Source organism: Gekko japonicus, unplaced genomic scaffold (genome assembly GCF_001447785.1).
Source record: "Gekko japonicus isolate JY-2015 unplaced genomic scaffold, Gekko_japonicus_V1.1 scaffold40, whole genome shotgun sequence".
Classification (NCBI taxonomy): Eukaryota; Metazoa; Chordata; class Lepidosauria; order Squamata; family Gekkonidae; genus Gekko; species Gekko japonicus.
In genome coordinates, this window is record NW_015172554.1 from 2,090,033 (window position 1) to 2,107,566 (window position 17,534).

At 46.7% G+C, this 17,534-nt stretch overlaps 1 protein-coding gene across 3 annotated transcripts in view; it reads right to left on the reverse strand.

Moving 5' to 3' along the window:
* KCNT1 (potassium channel, sodium activated subfamily T, member 1) overlaps positions 1 to 16,835 on the reverse strand; it is a 239,894-nt gene extending 223,059 nt beyond the window's left edge. For all 3 annotated transcript variants that reach the window (XM_015421156.1, XM_015421155.1, XM_015421158.1), the window contains exon 1: positions 16,679 to 16,835. In XM_015421156.1, coding sequence (XP_015276642.1) covers positions 16,679 to 16,773 — 95 coding nt within the window. In that variant the 5' untranslated portion in view covers positions 16,774 to 16,835. The remainder of the gene's footprint in view (positions 1 to 16,678) is intronic.
* Positions 16,836 to 17,534: the final 699 nt, after the last annotated feature.

Consider the following 17,534-nt stretch of genomic DNA (forward strand, 5'->3'; position numbering starts at 1 on the left):
TCCTCCTCCTCCTCCTCCTCCTCCTCCTCCTCTTCTTCTTCTTCTTCTTCTTCTTCTTCTTCTTCTTCTTCTTCTTCTTCCTCTGTTTTATCACCAAAAATAACTGTCCTGTGAGGTAGGCTAGACGGAGAGTGTGTGTCTGGCTCAAAGTCAACCAAGTAAGCTTCCCTTGTAGAGTTAGGATCCAAACCCTCCTAACCCAACATTTAAAGCACCACGCCACACTGAAGCACAAGAAGAACCCTGTTGAATCAGTAGGAGGCTGGATTAGATGGATCTTTGGACTGATCCAGCAAGGCTCTTGTTATGAAAAGGCAATCAAGCTAATTCGAAATGCACCAACACTCAGGGGACTATTCCCCACCACCGCTGGGGCTCCTGCAACAGACGCTATCCCCAAAGAGCCTGTTTCCCGGCACCTCTGCTCAGAACCACATTGCGTGGCTCTCCGCATACACGGAACCCACCGCTCCACCAAAGCCAGCAGAATGCGACTCCAACCGAGCAAAATGGTACCTTGGCTCTCCAAAATTAATACAAATTATATGAGCAACCGTTTGTGCCATTCAAAACCCATCCATTTCATCAATAGTTCTCTTCCCACCTCATCTCAGGCAGGCTCCCATTGTTATGCTTGAGAAGGGGAGGTGGGGGAACCTTGCTGGTTCCCACACAAAATGGGAAGAAAGCGCTCCTCGAAAATGGACCCACTTCTTCTAAAACAAAAACAGCATTTTCTCCGGAGCCCACTGAGTTGGTAATTACTGGCAGAAACCTTTCCGATCCACAAAGTAAACAACGATTACCCACAGATGAGGGTTTTTTGAAAAATCTACAAAAATATTTTCCCCCTCTCTCCCCCCCCCTCATTAGAAAGGTTTCTCCCTTCCCAGCCCCACAGCCCCGTTTCCCCCCCATCATACCTAACTGGGGTGAGAACCGGCACGTGATCTTCAACAAGTTGGAAACGTGGGAAGAAAAATGCACACCAGAGGAGGCAGCTCTGTATTCCGTATGCAGCATGAAGACTGGGAAGTGACTCATGACTCGTTTCTGAAAGAAAGCAACCTGGGCCTTTTCTAAAGGGCATTAATGGGTTCTATATTTACTCAGAGATGAAGCTACACAATTGCCACTTGTCACCGCCGTCCAACTTGGAGAAGGTTTAATGGCAAAAAGAGCACAGTGTTGGAACGCAGAAGAAATCCCCAGGGAGAGCTGCATCAATCAGCCATGCCACACAGCAGCATTCTCTGGGGGAAGGGGGGGGGAGTTTGAGAAAACGCTGCCTGTGTAGCTACATGCTGGTTGAAAGGCAGAGCAATGTAGTGTCCTACAGAGGAAACCAGGGTTCAAACCCTTCCTCACCCACGGAGTTTCCTGGGTGGCCTTGTGCCAGGCACGCTCTTGCAGCCACACCTACCTCGCAGGGTTGTTGAGAGGATAAAGTGGAGAGGAGAACCACATATGTCATCCAGAGCCCCTTAGAACAAGAACAGAGACAAACATATGAGAAAGAGGTCTGGGAATGTGCCAGACACAGAAGCCAGGGATCAGCAATTTGGTTTCTTTTTAATATTCATTTAATTCTTTTGTCAGCGGTTTTACATCCTCTGTTTTTGCTGCTACTTCAATGGATTGGTTTGTTTTTTCAAGTAAAGTCTTTTATTTTATATCTAGTTCAGTGGATTGGTTTGTTTTGTGTATACACATTGTACCATTTTTTTATATGCAATTTAAACAGTATTTATAATTACAATGCCGGTTTATTGATGCCAGACATTTAAAAGGCAGACATTTTGCCATCAAAAGCAAGCAGGGGGAAACAAGACATGGCATGAAAAGAACTGAATCAAAGGTTGATTATCATGAAATTGAACTGCTTGGTTTCTGTTTTATTTGTTAATATGGTTTTAATTTTTTTTTTGCAACGCCAATTTGGCACACGCTGTTTGCACACCCCTTCTGAGCTTCTGTGCACAGATCAAAAGATGTGATAGAATATTTGAGTTGTTAAAGAGTTCTTTTTTAATGTTGGGGTCACAGGGAAAATTGAAGTAATCCCTACATGCAACATGGCTAGTGCTGATACCCAGACACCCCCAAAGCATAGGAGGATCAAAAGGAGGCCTGCCATCTAGGAAGAAGGCAGCAAGGTGGTGCAAAAGAGCGGGGGGGGGGGCAGAATCAAGTGAGAAGAGGATTCAGTGAGAAGAGAGTCCAGCTTTGATGAGCACCAGCAATGGACATCCCAAGCTGTGACTGACAAAGCAGTAGCCCTTGGGTGGAGACCAAAACAGGCATGGTGTCATAAGTCAGTCTGTGCAGAGTGATGGCTCAGATTTCTCAGACAAAGAGCTACCTGCTAGCCCTGAGTCGGTAACTGAACAGCCAGTTAACGGCTGATCAGGAGTCACAGCCTACAGCTGAAACCAAGCCAACACCTTGTAGCTCTGAAGCAGTAAACAAGTCTTCAGCAGCCACTCCGAGCCCACCTAGCTCACCCATACCCTTGCAGCGCTGACACTGTCAGAGACACTTAGAGTTGCAAGAAAGGAGAAGAAGTGTGAGACTCATGGCCCATTGTCAGCTGTCAATTGAAGAGATGACTGATTAGTTTCAGGATGACTGCCAAGGAACTGGCTGGGAGTTTAGCTCATTAAGACTTCTCTATAAATTCAGCCAGGAGAAGCAACAGCTTGTGGATGCATCAAGTACACTTTACTACTAAGCCACCAACCTTGCTGCTACTGGACCTCCGCAACCTTGAACCTTGGACTGGACCTGACAACTGGCTTTTCTGGAACCCCTGACTTTGGACTGGACTTGCTGCCTGGAACTCCTTGACCCTAGACTGGACTTTGATTACTCTCTGCAACCTTGCCTGTGACCTTCCTTACTGGACCCCAGCCCATGCCTCCTGGGGAAGCTGCATCAATACACATGTAGAGAAAGGCATGGGAGCTACCCAGATGGGTTACAGGAGGGCACTACTGTTTCAGTGAGAGACCCATGTTAGAAAATGGATGCACAGGAGAGATGCACAAGTTGGATGTGGCCTGGGATGAGACAAGAGACAACTCCCTCAATGCTTTTACTTGCATATCAAGTGTTTAAGGTGGTGGTAGTTCTCTACCTAAGAACATTATGTGGCTACATTGCTCAAGGCTACCCCTACATCCCCGGGGGGGGGGGGGATCTCACTGTGTTATAGAAAATTACATCCTGGTGCTTCAGTTGTGCCTGGAAGTCATAACATCAATAAAAAGGTGTGCTCATTGCCTTTGAAAAGTCTCTGGTCTCTTTCATATTCTCTCTCAGATGTACATACTCAGTTCAATTTAGGCATTTTGGTAACTTTCCAAGTCTCGGCAATCCATTCCTTTTAATACCAGGACTTCACTGTTCATGTCATTCAGTTACTATTAATATCTTCACTGCTGCAAATAAATTCCAAAGCAGTTCAAGTAGTTCATTTCATACAAGTCTTTCTAAGTAACAACCTCTGAGTCCTACAGACCTCTATATGCCATTTACTTCTGGAGTGAACACAGAATCAGCCTGCTTATGCACTTGGGGCAGTTCACACATGCCTGAAGATGAACATGCCGACCCCAAATCTAACTCCACAAGCAGAACTTCCATCTCACTTCACACAGAAATGGTTCTCAGTAGAGCTGGCTCATAACCTTCAGCAATCATTTGTCAAGAGAAAACAAGGAGTCCTACGGAGACATTCTGCATCATGTAACCGAACTGAATCCGTAACACATCCTGTGTTTCATTATTCATACATTACACAATACACAGGTTGGGTATGGGATCCTCACCCTGCCAGATGGGCATTCTCTGTCATTCCCACACTCATGATGCCTGATTCAGACTGGGACTGTAAAACAGGTGGAAAAGTGGCACAAACCGCTTTCCCATCTTGAAACAGATGCAGGGGGTGCATTGGAGAAACCCTCATGCAGGCCCGTAGCCACAGTGGGGCATTTGGGGGCCTGGCCCCCTGACTTCCTGCCAAGACCCCTGACTTCCATGCAGCCCCCAGGCTACCCCCATTCCCTGGGCCACCTGGAGGACTCTTCCCCAAGTGGCGCTTGTTTCCCCACGTAGGCAAGCAGACTGCAAATGCTGCAAAAGTGAGTTTTTAAAAAATTATTTTTATTTTATTTTTTATTTCATGACATCAGTGCCCCCCGACTTATTTAAAGGCCCCCCTGAATGACAAAATCCTGGCTACGGCCCTGCCCACATGTATCCCACTGGACATGTGAATTTCCCCCAACAGAGTTTCAAGTCAGCAAAAAAACCATAGGTCTACAGTGGAGGCCTTTCCATCATGCCTTGAAACAGATTTTCCTCCCCCTACTCCTTTTGTATTTAACATGGTGGTGGGGAAGGGTCATCAATTCACAGCTGACTTATGGAGACTCCGTAGGGTTTTGAAGGCAAGAGACATTCAGAGGTGGTTTGCCATTGCCTCCCTCCACGTCACGCCCCCGGTTTTCCTTGAAGCTCTCCAATCCAAATACTAGCCAGGGTCAACCCTGCCTAGCTTCCCAGATCCGACAAGATCCAGCTAGTCTGGGTCATGCAACCTGATAAAGAATTCTGGAGAATTTGGAAGCTTGCACACTGTTTCATGATATTTTGACTGGTTCTAATTGAAAGCTATGACATTACTTCTGTTTCTAGATTTTGTTTCCTCTTTGGCTCCATGCAGCCTGTAATCCAGAGCCAGTCCAATGTAGTGATTAAAAGCAGTGGACTCTAATCTGGAAACTGAGTTTGATTCTTCACTCCTTCACATGGAGCCAGCTGGGTGACCTTGGGTCAATCACAGTTCTCTCAGAGCTGTTCTCTCAAAAGCAGTTCTCTCAGAGCTCTCTCCGCCCCACCTACCTCACAGGTGTCTTTTGTGGGGGGAGGAAGGAAAGAAGATTGTAAGCCACTCTGAGACTCCAAGTGCAGAGTGGGGTATAAATAATCCTCCCCCCCCCTTCCATGGGCAGCCTTACTTTCAGGCACAGCTTTCATGAATGGGAGACAACTGACCAGTTTCTAGGAGGTTAGACTAGGTGGCCCTTAGACCAGAAAGGCACTTATCTTCTGAAATACACACTCAGGAACACACAGCCTCCCACTGTGCTTTAAGAATAAAGGCTGTAACATTCAGTTGATCAAACGGACTAAATTAAAAGCCTCTGAACAGGATGGAGCTCTGCTTCTGAGTAATCAGGCAGCAGATTTATTCTTATAAAACACCAGTTAACTTGATTACAAAAACTGTGGGAGCTATCTCAAGAGAGGCATTGCCTCTGCTCCCGCGTACCAGGGGGCGTGCCTCTTCCGAGGCAAGAGGAGGTATTCCCTCTTCTCTCCGTCACACACACAAAAGGGAATGGCTCTTCCAATGCACCTGCTGCAACATATTCACGCGCCATCTAAATCCAAAGGCCGATTTTCTCTTTGGAATACACACGCGCAGATTTCATTTTTAAAAATATACAAGTGACAGACTTATCGAGAGATCCTCTGCACACACTCTTGCTTTGTCTGTTTAATGCAGAACGGGTGGGTGGTCTACTGCTCTCCTGAAAAAAGGACTGAAGTCGGCCCTTCCTAAATCACTGGTACTTTGGGTCTTACCAGCAAGCAGCACAAAATATTACTTCATTGACCAGCAAGCGCTCTGTGTGTTTCCTGCCAGGTATCCCTTTAGATCTTTTCTACGACTACCCTGCCGGTGGCCGCAAGATTGCCCCTATAAGACACAAAACCTCGCTATGATGAAATTCAGCCGTGTTTCTGTGTGGGCTGCTGGCCCGCTGCTCACATCTCCTTGGGGAGGCTATTTGGCAAAATGACCTTCAGCTCCAACTTGGAAAATGGCTTGCCTATTATGTTAAGTGTGTGCAGTGAGCAGAAATCCTGGAGTCCAATATGGATGGAAATCAAAAGGTCAGGCTCCTTAGCCCCTTGGGAGGTCCAAAACGCATTCCCATCTCTTTACCATGCTGGAGAGGGTAAAATTACAGAGGCCACAGCTAAGTGGTTGCTTATATTCGGGATTAAAAAAAAAAAAAAGCTTCCATTTCCCCCCCCCCTCCTGTAACAAAATCAAGTATTACTCATCCAGAAGAGCACAGCTGCCTAGTTATCAAATCAGCCTGATAATCTAATTGAAGAGAGGGTTATGGGCCTAGAAAGTAACACTGGAAGCTGTTTATTCCAGCTCAGAGCATCAATCCATTTGGTTCCATATTAGCAGCTACGAATGACAGCAGTTCTCCAGGGTCTCAGGCAGAGAGCCAACTGCCCTAACACCTGAGACCTTTGCTGGAGATGCCAGAGATTGACCCTGCAGTCTTCTGCTGACAAAACCTACCACTGAGCCATGGCCTTCTCCTCAAATGTGAATGGCACTCTTGGTTAGCAACTGCTAGACTGCCCCTCATTTCAGAACAAGGTTCCTTTTAATACAATAAACATTTCTGTCGATGCTAAGGGCATCCATCGATTTGGCATGCAGACTTGAATACTGTAACTCCCAAGTTGTCTTCTATGAGGAAAGGCTGAAGGAGCTTGGTATGTTTAGCCTGGAGAGGAGACGTCTGAGAGGTGATATGATAACCATCTTCAAGTACTTGAAGGGCTGTCATAGAGAAGATGGTGTGGAGTTGTTTTCTGTTGCCCCAGAAGGTTGGACTAGAATCAGTGGGTTGAAATTAAATCAAGAGTTTTCAGCTAAACATTAGGAAGAACTTCCTGACAGAGCAGTTTCTCAGTGGAACAGGCTTCCTCGGGAGGTGGTAGGCTCTCCTTCTTTGGAGGTTTTTAAATGGAGGCTAGATGGTCATCTGACACCACTGCTGATTCTGGGAACTTGGGCAGATCATGAGAGGGAGGGCAGGAAGGGTTGCCTCAGTGTTTAGTTCTTGTGGCCCTTTCTTACATGCCCTGGGAAGTGCTGATCGCCACTTTGAGGCCAGGAAGCAATTTTTCTCCAGGACGGTTTGGCCGGGGATCCTGAAAGTTTTTTGTCATCTTCTGGGCATGGAACAGGGTTTGCTGGGGGGTGTGGGGGGAAGTATTTGTGAATTTCCTGCATTGTGCAGGGGTTTGGACTAGATGACCCTGGGGATCCCTTCCAATTGTATGATTCTATGATTCTAGAGATAAACTTCATTTTAAACAAAACAGAGTTACATACCTTATTTTTTTAGAACAGGCTGGAATCCTTGAAGTAAAAAAGTCAGACAGGGCTACCCAGGGGCTCCCAGTGGTCAGAGGAAACAAATTTTTAGGGCTCACTAGATATCCCAGTCTCTTCTTCCTGCCATCCATGAGCAATGCTAAAATGGTAAGTATTGGGGCTCAGACCATGTCGCAATTACTCCTTTCTATCTAAATGCCCTACTTACTAATCTGAGAGTGGGGCTGGTGGCTGTTTACTGTGAGGAATACATACTCTGCATATGCTCAGAGGCACTTTCCTCTTTACTATGCAAGGCAGATTTGTGAAGATTGCTCCCTGACCACCCTTGCCTCAAACTGAGGTATCTGCGAAACGGTCCAAATTCAGTTCAGCTTCCACTTATTCCATTGTTTGTGGCATAGAGCATAAATGGTATGAGCAAATTCAGAAGGCACAGACACACACACACCACAGCTCTGTTTAACCTAGAAAAAGCAGTGGGGATGAGGATATAAAAAGGAGCTTGCTTTTTTTGGTTAAGATTCCCCAGGGCTTTGGTTATGCAATGTCAGCAGAACCCTCATTTAAACAAAAAAAAAGAGGTGGGGGGAGGGATACTAAAACCTTTAGACAAAAGTTGCTCCCAATCCTTCTGCAGATGTTCCCTTCTTTTCTGCTATTAAGAGAGATTCTTGACAGGTTATTCAGGAAAACACATTTCATCAGATGCCCTTCTCAAACCAACCCATGTGTTTTTCAAGGCCTGATTTCCTGGCACAATGGAGCAGTTATTTAACTCAAGACATTGGAAATCATCTCCACGATCAATGGGTTGGAAAGAGGAAGAAATCTTTCTTATTCTGCTCCTTCGTTGTTCCAGAATTTCTCTGTGTCACATTTCAGCTTAACTAGGAGAATCTCCCAAATTAATTCTTGCATTGAAGTCGGTGCCATTTGCAACAGCTTTAATTCCTTCATTTTTGTCCCCAGCCCAGCCCATACTACTGATGCACACTGATAAACCACTGCAGAAGAGCAATCTTGATGTGTTCATGTATACGATCCATCCCACCAAGGTTCTTATTCTTTTTAAAAAACAGTGCTTGAGCACAGGTTCTCCTGAGCACTGGGGGAAACATGCCAGCTTACATGTAACTATGTCATGACTACACGTCTCCCATCTTTTCTCAGTTTGTGTGTGCACAGTTTCAGAAGATGGACCGTTAAAAGGAAAACAGAAAATTAGATTTTGGTGATATTATTACTGTACAAATAAATATGGTATGGTTTATGTAATGTTGTAAACAATATGTGTATTATTAGTTGTTGTTGGTTTTCCGGGCTGTATGGCCGTGGTCTTGGTATTGTAGTACCTGACGTTTCGCCAGCAGGTACTACAATGCCAAGACCACAGCCATACAGCCCGGAAAATCTACAACAACTAATGAACTCTGGCTGTGAAAGCCTTCGACAAAATATGCTGTGTAGTGATTGTGCCCTGACCTGGATAGCCCAGGCTAGAATGATCTCATCACATCTTAGAAGCTAAGCAGGGTTGGCCCTAGCTAGTATTTGGACGGGAGACCTCCAAGGAATACCAGGGTTGAGACACAGAGGCAGGCAATGGTAAACCACCTTTGAATATTTCTTGCCTTGAAAATCCTACAGGGTCACCATAGGTCAACTGTGGCTTGACAGTACTTTCCACCCCCATATTGATTCTAAATTTCTCATTAAATAGAATTAAAAAGTCTTTTTTAAAAAATGAGCTTGTGCACATCAGTAATGGAAATGGGGCAAAGAAGACCCCAGTAAGGAACTGAATGCTACATGCACAGTAGTCTACACAAAATCCAGAAATTAAACACAGACCAATTCCAAATGCATCAGTTGCACTCTGGAAACAAGACCTGGCCATTTGCAGTGACAAAATTTGGACGTATCCCTAGTGTGTTTACAGCCGCACTGGGTTCCCATAGAGTAAATGAAGTGATATAATTTACTGGCTCAACAAAATGCTCTGGCCAAGCTGCTGTAGACTTTCGACTACACTCTTCCCTTGCTGTGCCAAAAACAATCAAATACTTTGATTGGAGTAAATTACACAAATCATGCATATAGCTGTATCCTCATTTTGCATCCAATAATAACTGGGAGGATCTGCACCCTATGGGCTTTGACACGGAGATGAGCACCGCAACCCTAGAGTTGGATTTGACTGGCTTTCGAGCAAGGGAACCTTTACCTTTACGAGCTTTCATGAGTCAGTGACTCATGAAAGCTCCTACCCTGCCACATATTTAGTTAGTCTTTAGGGTGCTCCTGGACTCTTGCTCTTTTCTGCTGCTACAGACAAACTAACATTGGCTACCCATCTTAATCTGCTCCATAAGAAGATTCTCCAGATGCATAACTTGGTATCCAAAACCAATTCCTGCCCTATCTCAGCTCAAGGGTCAGGAGTAACTACATAAAGAGACAATTAAAATCATCAGAAGGATAGAATGCTTAAAAATTATATTATTTATTTATTACAGTCTGCCTTTCTAGGGCTCTAAAGGGGAGGGGGGGGAATCAAAGATAGCCTAGCACTATTCCTCAGACTTTTGATACCTAGGGTACATTTTAGTTTAATTAAACTGGAACCACACTGCCTCTAAAGAGCCCAGAATGGCTTTAAATGTTCTTCCTTCCTCTTTTTTAATCATCACAATCACCCTGGGAGGTAGGCTAGGCCTTTTAAAAAGTCACTGGGGGAGCATCATAGTCACAGCCAGCATTTGAACCCAGGTCCCCTGGCCTAGCCCCACAGCCTAAGCCCCGCAACACAGGCTGACGAACATGCTTTCTTACCAGATGCTTTTGATCAGGAAGCATCAGTGGCAGCTTGGGAAGAGAAGCTTTAATCATCGCTCTTGTGCCCTCACCAAAGTAAAACTGGTATTCCGCAGTCCCGCATCACTCTCGCATATACAACAGTGGTGGAATCTGCATTTGTCTTTCCCACCAGTGTTCCAGCCTTTTGACTCCATCTTCAATACTTTTGCATGGCCATATATGTTTATCGTCCTTTCGGGGCAGCTCCACTGTCATTGCACCTCTGCACTGCTTTAAAAGAATCTTCTCCAAACAACATTCAAACAAGCATAGAGAAAGACAGTGTCACAGCAGCACGAAACTGATTTAAAAATGCAAATGCAGATTCACCCAGTGAGTCCAAATTGCACCGGCATTGAAATGACTCTGAATCAGCCAAAATCTGAGCAGGACTGAGCTCTGCATTGACATAATTTCCAAGTAGGAATCATCCTAGCAAATTATTCTAGCCGAGCATCAAAGGAAATAAAAAGTTGCCCGTGACAATTGTGTGTTTGTGTGCGTGCACAACATTGTAAAGGGGGACAAGCTGGGGTGGGTGGAAAAAATTAGTTGCTCTCCCCTGCCCCACAGGATTTCTCACTGTCTGCAATTCAGTAGGGAGGAGTGGCCTGCTGATGTTCAAGTCCAGAGGCTGTGTGGAATCCTAGTTATGTATCTGAGGGAGGGGGTGTCAAAGCAGGGGGAAACTGCCGCTTGTGAAAGTAGCTGCTTGTGAAAGTAGTACTTGGTACTTCAGGAATGGGAGCTAGTGACGGGAGATGCTCTCTAAGAGGTGTTTACCTAATAACTGGGGATGTCTCTCCAGCTTTTGGAATGCAGTTGCCAGCAGATTGTGAGAAGGCCACCTCTTCCAGCTGGCAGGGGAGTGGCAACACAACAGTTCTGAGTCAGTTTGAATCCAGAGACAAACTCCTGCTGTGAGCTGGCTTAAGCATCTCATGGGTATCACATTTCCTTAGGGATAGACTTCTTGAGCCGGCTTAGTGGACATGCTATCTGCTGCAGGAATGTCTTTGCTGTCGATATGTTCTGTTAATACAGTTGCAAATATGACAAAAGTCACAAAGACAGTACAGTTCTCTCCAGCACTTGCTCATGCAAAAGGAGCTAAACACTGCAGCACAGCCCCCAACCTAGCTGCAGAGAGCGTAAACAGAAGCACAAATAGTGCACTTTGGACATTATTGAGTTTGAATTTCTCTGTAAGCTTCCAGGAATCCTGCGAAGTAGGTTAGGCGGAGAAAAGTGAAGTTGTCTAGTGCCATCTCTGTAGACATCATGAACAAGGAGGGATTCTTCACGCAGCACATGTTTTCTGGAACTCACTAACAAAAGATGTGGTGGTCACTGGCTTAAATGGCTTTTTAGGAGGCTACATGAATTCAAGGAGGATAAACCAATCCTCAGCCCTCAGCTTCAATGGGAGCCAAAGGGGCCAAGGGGGCAGGGGGCAAAATATGTTTAAATAATCATTAAAGGTAAAGGTAAAGGTTCCCTTGCTCGAAAGCCAGTCGAATCTGACTCTAGGGTTGCGGTGCTCATCTCCGTTTCAAAGCCGAAGAGCCAGCGCTGTCCGAAGTTGTTTCTGTAGTCATGTGCCCGGCATGACTAAACACCAAGGCGCACGGAAGGCTGTTACCTTCCCACCGAAGTGGTACCTATTTATCTACTTGCAATTTCTTGCTTTCGAACTGCTAGGTTCAGGAGCAGTATGCCTCTAATTGCCAGTTTCTGAGAGTCAAACAATACATAAAGGGACCACGGTAAAATGTAATAATGTAGCAAAATGAACACCGTGCAAGATTTCTTCAAAATATATATTAGAACTTTTGAATCCAGTTCTGCAGTCAGTCCACAGAAAATACAATTGTTTGGAATAGCAGCATATGATATATGATCAACAATCAATACATGTAACACTTCAGTGTGAAAAGTCCTTATCACAAGGTTTCAGAAAGACTCCAGGCAGCCAACACACTATTTCAGAGTGTCAATGAGTTTCCTTGATCTTCATCAGTACCACTCAAATGGAACCAAAGCCTTCAGTAAATACACATAACAGTTCAACAAGGCTTCATCCCGCGTGTAACAGCTGCCTAGTCAATTTCAAATCGGCAATGTGGTTCTTGATTGCATTTTGTGTGGAACAACTGCAGAGTTTGATTCAAAAGCTCTAACATACATTTTGAAGAAATCCTGCATGGTGTTCATTCTGCTACAGTTTCTGAGAGTTGGCAACAGAGGTTTTGGCCTCTCTGCCCTGCTTGCTGGTTGTCTGGGTGCACCTGATCAGCTGCTGTGAGAAAGAGAATGCCAGACCACGTGAACCTTTGGACAGATTCAGCAGGGCTCTTTTTTATCCTCTTATGATTCCATACTTTGGCAGTGTGGTACAGTGGTTACAGCGCCAGGCTAGAATGCAGGAGTCCCAGGTTCAAATTCCTATTCTGCCACAGCAACTCTCTGGGTTACCTTTGGGCAAGGCCACACACTCTCAACCTAGACTACCTCACAGGGTGGTTGTGAGAACAAAATGGAGAAGAGGAGAATGATGTAAGCCACTGTGGGTCCCCGCAGGTAGAAAGGTAGGGCATACATGAAGTAAATAAATAAATAAAACTCCAGGTCTTCCTGGTCTGAGCCCAACTATCCCAAGAAGAAGAGGAAGAGGAGGAGGAGGAGGAGGAGGAGGAGATTGGATTCATACCCCACCCTTTACTACCCAAAGGAGTCTCAGAGCAGCTTACAAACTCCTTTCCCTTTCCCTCCCCACAACAGACACGCTGTGAGGTAGGTGGGTCTGAGAGAGCTCTTGACAGAAACTGCTCTTTTTCAAGGACAGCTCTTATCAGAACTACGACTTGCCCAGGGTCATCCAGCCAGGGGCAAGGCAAGTGAAGGAGTGGGGAATCAAACCCGGTTCTCCCAGATTACAGTCCGCACACTTAACCACTACGTCAAATTGGCCCCTGCTCCAAACAGGGCTTTGGGTTTGAAGATGTGCCAGCAGAAACTAAACCTCACCATGCCTCCCCCCCACTAAAAAAACCTGTAGAAGCACATCATATCAGCATTAATGTCAGAAATGCCCCCACCCAAGCTCTTGCCACTGTACAGCCGCCAACACCAAAAATTCTAATCACCGCATTCTGCCTCCAAAGCACCAATCACATCACAGCCCTTTGGGGCTGCCATCGCTTCACTTCAGAATTAAACACACACATACTCATGGCAGGAACATGCAAGAAAGAAAAGCTGATTGTTTTCTAGATTGGCTTTTCAAAAAAGAAAGAAAGAAATTAGATATTTAGAACCATTGTATTTAGCCTGATCAGCCACAGCTGTAAAGCCTTAGCCAGCAACCCCTCAATCCTGCGTACTCCGTACTCTGAAAATACCAGCCTCAATGCTGCAAGTTGTTGGTGGAGTGGGATTCATTTAAAGTCAGACATAAAAATGCCAGCATTTAGTCAAAGACTCTCCCAGGCATTGAGCAGGGTAAATAAGGGGAAAACCCTCTTGCAAGCAATGTTGGTTTGGGAGTCCTACTCCCCTCCTCCTTTCTCCATGTCATTTAGCATCACTGTTTCCCTTCTGTGGCCAAGTAATAAGGTCATGGAGCCGGCAGTCTTGACAAATGTGACTGAGCCTGTCATTATGATGGTGAACCTGATGGGTCAATCAAGGGCTCAGGCGAAAGGAGCTCCATGGTCCTTAATGGCTTGGAATCTCTCTCCAGCCATTCCAAAGGGATGATACCCCCCCCCCAGATCATAGCAGAAGGACAGCAAGATAGCTAGGTGCATTTATATTTAGGCAGAGATGGGACGGGAGAGAGCTGAGAGTCATCTGAAAGGTGGCCGCATTTTATGTAATGATATTTCATTTACACATGGATCAGAATTCCCACCATGAAAGCAAAGGAGGGACCTGCTCCCCTACGTAACTAGGGGCTCCTCAGTATGACCAGCATGCTGAACTTCTATAGTAGGCGCACTACCAATACACCACTAAGACACTCTTGTCAGGGTTAATTCCAGTTCAAAACCAGGGCCAAACCTAGACAAACAGCAAAAGAATTGGGTTTGGGAATTGGGCCTTCACCTAACCCCCCTGTAAAACTGAAACAATTTGTAGGGAAGGAGCAGTGGGCAGGGACACACGCATAACTATTCCCTACCCATTTCTTCCCCCAGAAGACCACCACAGCCAGTATGGATTACAAGTGAGAAGAAGTGAGTTCAAATCCCCATTCAAATGATGAAGCACACCAGGTAATCTCAATTTAACCTCTCCCACAGGGTTGTTATGAGGATAAAACAGAGGAAGGAATAGCCATGTATGTCACTTGGAGCTCCTCGGAAGAAAGGTGAAATAAAAAAACATATACACAGACACACTCGATGCAGCTGGTATTTTGTAAGGGGGGGATGATAAAGAGGTGAAGCCTACCACACCTTCCCAGCAGTTTCTTCCCTCGCCCCTTGGAAGGGGATTAGGCGCAGGCCCAGTTCCCATACCCTGTGAAGTGAGCTGCTTCACACAGAACCATTCCTTGGAACATGTGTATCGTGTGTGTTCATGTGTGTGGAGAGAAACTGGAGAACACCCCCTTTGGCAATAGATTACGGTGAGTGTAATGATTATGACATGCACACATTACACCGGAGAGCAATTGCCTAGATATTACTGTTTGCTTTAACTGACTTCTTTCTAGAACTCATTTGCAGCTAAGCAACTGTACACTCACAGATTTTTTCTTTGCTACAATTTCACCCGGCACCTTAATAAATCATTGTCAATTAAGGTGGGGGGGCAGAAAGAAAGGCAACAGAAATATACCCCCCAAAGCAATTTTTGAATACAATATATTGAGTGTTTATCACTTCACATGCAACCTTTTCAAAAAGGTTTATTTACGGTTGCTCATCAGAGAGCGACTCTAACCAGCAGAAATTAAGTCAGGTCTTTGTATCTTAAATAAATATAGAACCATCATAAAACCCAAGCCACAAGGGAAATTTCAAAGGCACATAAATTTCCAAATCCCCCCATGTGAAGTCACAGGAGTCCAGCAACCACCCACATCTCCCAAAACCATCATTTGGTAATCTCTGCTGTCCAATTGATTCATCTTTATGCTCAACCACACTCAATAACTACAAATTGCAACCATGGGGCAGCTGAATTACTCCCCCCCCCTCGCACCACCAGAAGCCTTCCAGGATACAGCTGGTAAAGGGGCAGAAACCGGAGTAGGGAGATGTGAACACATCCAGAACCATGGGACATACAAGAAATACTATCTGGGTTTCTGTAGGCTCTAGTGCCAAAAACTACTCAGACTGAGTCTTGGGGAGCACACAGTGCTCAGGAATGGAAAGAGGGGAAGATCTTTGAAGAACAACCTGAAGAGGAATGGGAAAAGAGTGATGGAGAAACACGTGAAAGGGAGGGAATGCAGCCAGCTCAAAAGAAGAACAGGGGAAAGGGTAGCATCTGAACCCAAGTCTTGCTAGGAGACTTCTCCTCCAAGCTAGCAGCTACCACTGCTGGGAGTCATCAGAAGGAGAGGAGGAAGCTGTCAGGAAATTCCTCCACCAAGCCTGGTCAAGCTTGATTTATGAAACGCACTCGTTTGCTCAAGCCACTGTTCCCTTTCAGGCTTTTGCCTCCTTCCCTGAAAACGGCGGCGCCAAGACCAGCAATACCCACAAAACAAACAGCAATCCATGTACAATGGCATAAATGAAATCAGCATCTGGAAAGAGAGAGGCATCCCACACCAGAAACGGAATAACTTCTGGAGAGAGCTCTGCACCCTTGTGGGATAGAGCCGAGGCACTCCAAAGCGAAGTGAACGTTTTTCACATGTGAAGCTTAAAATCAGATCCCCCCCCCCAGTAATCTGTATCGCAGCACATCAGCAGGCAGGTGTTCTGGATTTTAAATAGCCTCCCCGTCTTCTTCTTCTTCCCCATGCACAAATAAAAATGTTTCCCACATACAACATCGCCATGAGAGGGAATCTGAAAATGTGCCTTAAGCACCGTGTGCGCAAAACCCTCCAAGGCAAAATGGCACAAGGAGAGAAGTCTCTGGCACGCACAGGTTAAGAGAAGGACTTAAGAGAATGCCTTGTTCACAGGCAGAAGGAAAGGGCCAGCACCATGGAGAGCGTAATACAACGAAGCAGGTAAGAGAGCAAACCACAAACCAGCACAATTAGAGCTGCGGCGGAAAACAGGAACGGGTTACTGGAGAGCTCTCGACAAGGATCAGCACCATGGAGAGCATCATACAGAAATGAAGCAGCCACATCAGGAGGCGCTCGGCACACAGTGAAGGGAGATGGGGCAGGAGCGCCTGGCGCACAGAAGAGGTACAGATCAGCACCCTGGAGAGCGCCCCAGGAGCCTTCGGCAAGATGCCGTTTCCTAGCCTTGGGACACAGCAACCTCCAAACCGAAGCCTCCGTTTCACCGGCTGATTTCGCACTAGAGACTCGCGCTCCTTACGCACTTGCACCTTCCTCGCCCGGGGTTCCCCTCGCGCCCTTGGTCCGTCCTGCTGCTGCTCCACACGCTCACTTACCTGTCGTCGTTCTGGAAGCTCTGATCCCCCAAGAGCAAGTCCCGGAAGCGGTAGCGAGGAGGCAAGGGGAGCACCTCCGTGTCCAGCTCGTTCATCGTCAGGGAGGAGATGTCCAGGATGACCCCGCTCTTGCTGCCGCCGCCGCCGCTGCCTCCCCCTCCTCCGCAGCCGCCCGGAGACGACTTGAGCCTGCGAGGGAGAGAGGGGTTTAGGAGATGGGTGGATGGAGCCAGGCTGAAGATTTGCCCCCTCTTCCCTTGCCCTGCCGGCCGGACGGAACCCTCTGCGGAGGAGACCATCCACTCCCAGCCGCTCGGGCGCCTCCTCTGCAGGAGGGCACTGCCGCCACCCACTCTCCAGTTTAGGATTCGTCTCCGGCGGGGCAAAGCCTAGTGCGTGCGTGTGTGAAAGAGAGAGAGCGAGAGAGATGTCCCAAGATTAGGACCTCCCCAGTCCTCCCCCATTTCCTATCATTCAATCTCTCCTCCCCTCTTTGGGGCAAGAGAACTCACCGGCCCCCTTGGCGCCGCGCGGGGGACAGACGCGGCTTCTCTGACGGAGCACCCAGTCCCTCCAGACTGGCAGGTGAATGAGCGCTTGCAGAGGGAGAGTAATTGGGCAGTACACGTGTGCGTGTGGGTGATGGGGTGTGCGCGTGCCTGTGCCTGTGCAACTGAGCTTGTGCGCGGGGGGGGGAGCCGAGGGTAAGACAGGGCTCAGACTGACCCACCTTGCAGTAAGCGAGAGGGAGTGTGGAGGGAAGAAACAACACTGCTGGTTTTGCGGTGGGGAAGTGTTCAATATCTCCCCTCCCTCCCCCAAAAAAGGAACACCTAGATCAGCAAAACGAAGGTGG